This window comes from Bubalus kerabau, chromosome 17, assembly GCF_029407905.1.
Source record: "Bubalus kerabau isolate K-KA32 ecotype Philippines breed swamp buffalo chromosome 17, PCC_UOA_SB_1v2, whole genome shotgun sequence".
NCBI lineage: Eukaryota > Metazoa > Chordata > Mammalia > Artiodactyla > Bovidae > Bubalus > Bubalus kerabau.
Genome location: NC_073640.1, coordinates 46923816 through 46927863, shown reverse-complemented (window position 1 = coordinate 46927863; position 4048 = coordinate 46923816). Strand labels below are relative to the sequence as shown.

Genomic DNA, 4048 nt, shown 5'->3' with positions numbered 1-4048 from the left:
GGACCCGGCCACCTTGTTCCTCAGGATTCCAGGGACCCAGCGCCCTGCGAACCAGCCTGCAAGGCTCTCTCATTAGGTGCTCGGACCCAGAGCCGCAGAGATTCGGAGACCCCGGCTCTCTCCACAGCTCCCGCCTTGGAGAGCACCTGAATGGGGAGTAGGGGAGAAGGTTGTGGGTTCCAGCGCCGTTGATCGCCGGCCCCGCTTCGGGATCCCCGTCTCGGAGTCAAATTCTCCTCCTCCCCCTATGCGTCTCCCCTCGCCCGGGTACCCCAGCCCCGGAATCCAGCTGGGCCCGTCCCGCTGGGGAAAAAACTGGCGGCCCCGCGCCGGGTAGCAGCGCCAATTCCGTGCACCTAGCAACACCTAGAGCTCCGGCAAGGAGAAGTAATTAACAAGAAAGTTTCCCAGCCCGGGCGGGTGGACGAGCCGAGTCCTCTTGACTCCCGGACTGCGGCCGCCTCCCCTTTCCTCTGCTCCCCGCGGGGTCCTAGCGCCCGGCACTGCGGGCCCGTGTGACCCTGGAGTACTTGCGCGGCGGGGGGGGGGGGGGGGGGGGCGCGGGGGGGCGGGGGGAGGGGAGGAAGAGGAGCGGAGAGGTACTTTTGCTTGGAATCTGTGCGGGTGCCTGGGTATCAGAGACGCAAAATCCCGGTTCTCCTTGGCATCTCCAAGCGGCAGCGTGCACTGGGCCATAAGTCCGAAACTGTTCCCTGCCCCCCACCCCTGACCCCTTCTTTACGCAACCTCCTTGCAGAGTACGCGGACCCGGACGGAACCGGTTCCAGCTTTTAAAGTGAGTCCGCGCCAGGGAAGCTCAGAGACCAAGACCTGCCTCTCCGCCCACCCCAACCAACCCTAACTCCCTGTGTGGCGTCGGGTGTTCCCGGGCTCCCCGATCTTTGGCTGGAGGTGGGTCCCCTGGAGAGGCTACAGGAGGGGGCCCTGCCGTCGACCACTCCTGCGCGGGGGCGACAACTCTACCCTGGGTGGGGCACCGCGCGCGGGTCTCGGTTCGGCGGGCGACGCAGGAGGTAGTAGGCGTTGCCCCGCGGCCCCTCCCCGCCAGCGCTGAGCTCCAGCCCCACTCGCCGCCCTCTGCAGCCCGCAGGCGCTAAGACCCAGGAGGCGCTGCTCCGTTGTCACCGTTTGCACACTAGAGGGCGACAAACCGGTATAAATGCTGGGCCCGCGCGGGCCTGGCCATTCGCGACCGGGAGCTGAGCGGGCGCGAGCGAGTAGGGGCTCTGGGTGGGCGGCGGCAGCAGCGGCGCCCCGCGCAGGCTGGAGGCCGCCGAGGCTCGCCATGCCGGGAGGACTTTAGCTCCCCCATGGAGTCGGCCGACTTCTACGAGGCGGAGCCGCGGCCCCCGATGAGCAGCCACCTCCAGAGCCCCCCACACGCGCCCAGCAGCGCCGCTTTCGGCTTTCCCCGGGGCGCGGGCCCCTCGCAGCCCCCCGCCCCACCTGCCGCCCCGGAGCCTCTGGGCGGCATCTGCGAACACGAGACGTCCATCGACATCAGCGCCTACATCGACCCGGCCGCCTTCAACGACGAGTTCCTGGCCGACCTGTTCCAACACAGCCGGCAGCAGGAGAAGGCCAAGGCGGCCGCGGCCCCCGCAGGAGGCGGCAACGACTTTGACTACCCGGGCGCCCCCGTGGGCCCCGGCGGCGCCGTCATGCCCGGGGGGACGCACGGTCCCCCTCCTGGCTACGGCTGCGCGGCGGCCGGCTACCTGGACAGCAGGCTGGAGCCTCTGTACGAGCGGGTCGGGGCGCCGGCGCTGCGGCCGCTGGTGATCAAGCAGGAGCCGCGCGAGGAGGACGAAGCGAAGCAGCTGGCGCTGGCCGGCCTCTTTCCCTACCAGCCGCCGCCGCCGCCGCCGCCGCCGCACTCGCACCCGCCGCCCGCTCACCTGGCCGCCCCGCACCTGCAGTTCCAGATCGCACACTGCGGCCAGACCACCATGCACCTGCAGCCCGGCCACCCCACGCCGCCGCCCACGCCCGTGCCCAGCCCGCACCCAGCGCCCGCGCTCGGCGCCGCTGGCCTGCCAGGCCCCGGCGGCGCGCTCAAGGGTCTGGCCGCCGCGCACCCCGACCTCCGTGCGGGCGGTGGCGGCGGCGGCAAAGCCAAGAAGTCCGTGGACAAGAACAGCAACGAGTACCGGGTGCGGCGCGAGCGCAACAACATCGCGGTGCGCAAGAGCCGGGACAAGGCCAAGCAGCGCAACGTGGAGACGCAGCAGAAGGTGCTGGAGCTGACCAGTGACAATGACCGCCTGCGCAAGCGGGTGGAACAACTGAGTCGCGAACTGGACACGCTGCGGGGCATCTTCCGTCAGCTGCCCGAGAGCTCCCTGGTCAAGGCCATGGGCAACTGCGCGTGAGGCGCGCGGCGGCGGGACCGCCCTGGGCTGGTCGCCGGCTGGGACCCAGGGAGTGGCTTCGGGTCTCCGGATCTCAAGACTGCCCGAACCGCGTAAGCCAGGACCTGGAGATTCCGGTGCTGCCTGAGAGCCTGGCCTGCTGCGCGTGCCCCTTGCGTTCCTCTGCGCCGGACACGGTGCGTCTAAGATGAGGGGTCAGGCAGAGAGGAGAAGCGCCATGGGGCTGAGCCGGGAGCCCGGCAACTCTAGTATTAAAGGAATAACCCTGTGCCTTGGAAACGCAAACTCACCGCTCCGATTCCTACCGAGTAGGGGGAGCAAATATGTGCCTTGTCAATTTATTTGGAGGGTTCTTGCCCCCACGAGAGGAGGGGTGCAGGCCCCCGGCAGGAGGAAGGTTCAGGGAGCTGAGATCCCGATAAGCCAGCCCTGGCGGCAAGGAAACACAGGGACTTGGGGCTTTGAACCTAAGGTTGTTCCCCTTGTTCTGCGTGAAGGTGGACGGTCCCTAGTTCCTTGCCTCTGAACTCCCAGCCTGCAAAAGGCTGGGCTCTCCTGGGCGGAACTTATTGAGATGGATGTCACCAGGTGACCAGTGGGAGCCTGCGACCCCTAGTCAGATCAGAAAGCTAGGTCGAGGGTTAGCTAGGAGGACATATGTTCATGGGATTGATGGGCTGGTGGAAGAGGGGAACCTAGAGATCTGGTCTGGGGGTCAGTAGGGGGTGGTGAAGGGACACTGGGACCATCAGCCTTGTCTGTACTGTATGTCCCCAGCATTGCCATATACACATGAAGCACAATCAGTCCATCCCAGAGGGACCGAAGTTATGAGAAGCTTTCCAAATATTTTGCTTTATCAGCCGACATCAACACTTGCATCTGGCCTCTCTGTGTCCCTGCGGTGCCTTGTGCAATGTGAATGTGCACGTCTATGCTAAACCACCATTTTATTTGGTTTTTGTTTTGTTTTGGTTTTGCTCAGAAACTTGCCAGAATGAGGCTCTTCGTCAGCAGCTGCAGGGAGGGTCTGCGGCTGTCTTTCCTTTTGGTTTTGGGATTGTTTTTGCTCCCAGGGGAACCAAAGAGGCGAGGTGGGCTTCCCCTTTCCCCTCAGCTCTCCCTGGGGGTGGCTGTGGGCCTCGGTCCCCTCCAGCCCGGGCTGCCCACAGCCTGGTCCCCCCAGAGGCCCTGGCTCCGGGTCTGGAAGGGAGGCGGCCTCAGCCAGCGTTCACTCACCGATTTGATCGCTGGGCCTGGGAGCGGGGAGGGCGGCTTTGGTTCTCTTCTTTGGGGAGGACATAGAGTTTCATGCTAGATGTTTTATGTATTATATCTATAATATAAACATATCAAAGTCCGTTTTGGTGTCTTTTTAAAACTAGAAAATCTACTTCCAAGGTTTTTTGTGGGCCAGGTCACATTTGTGAATAATCACAGCATATTCTTTGGCTGAGAGCCTGACTTTCATTAGCTCTCCACCCATCCTGAGCCCCTCTTTACATTAAGGGGGTGACTTCTCCCAACCGAGGCAAATAAATGGCAGAAGGTAGACAAGGCTCCAAGCTGAGAAGGCCAAAGCCTGGAGAGGCTCCGGGTATGTGGTGGGAAGAGGGGTGTGCCGAGGTGTCATGGGGCCTTGGTGTGGCCTCTCA

The 4048-nt window shown here is 64.3% G+C and overlaps 1 protein-coding gene across 1 annotated transcript; it reads left to right on the top strand.

Moving 5' to 3' along the window:
• Window positions 1-1219: 1219 nt before the first annotated feature.
• CEBPA (CCAAT enhancer binding protein alpha) lies at window positions 1220-3837 on the top strand. The gene has a single exon (XM_055551904.1). It carries the CDS (start codon window positions 1332-1334, stop codon window positions 2391-2393), a length of 1062 nt encoding a protein of 353 aa, XP_055407879.1. The 5' UTR covers window positions 1220-1331; the 3' UTR covers window positions 2394-3837.
• Window positions 3838-4048: the final 211 nt, after the last annotated feature.

Bases quoted from the DNA above. Each gene is read 5' to 3' on its own strand.
- CEBPA (XM_055551904.1), top strand. From the start codon at position 1,332: ATGGAGTCGGCCGACTTCTACGAGGCGGAGCCGCGGCCCCCGATGAGC.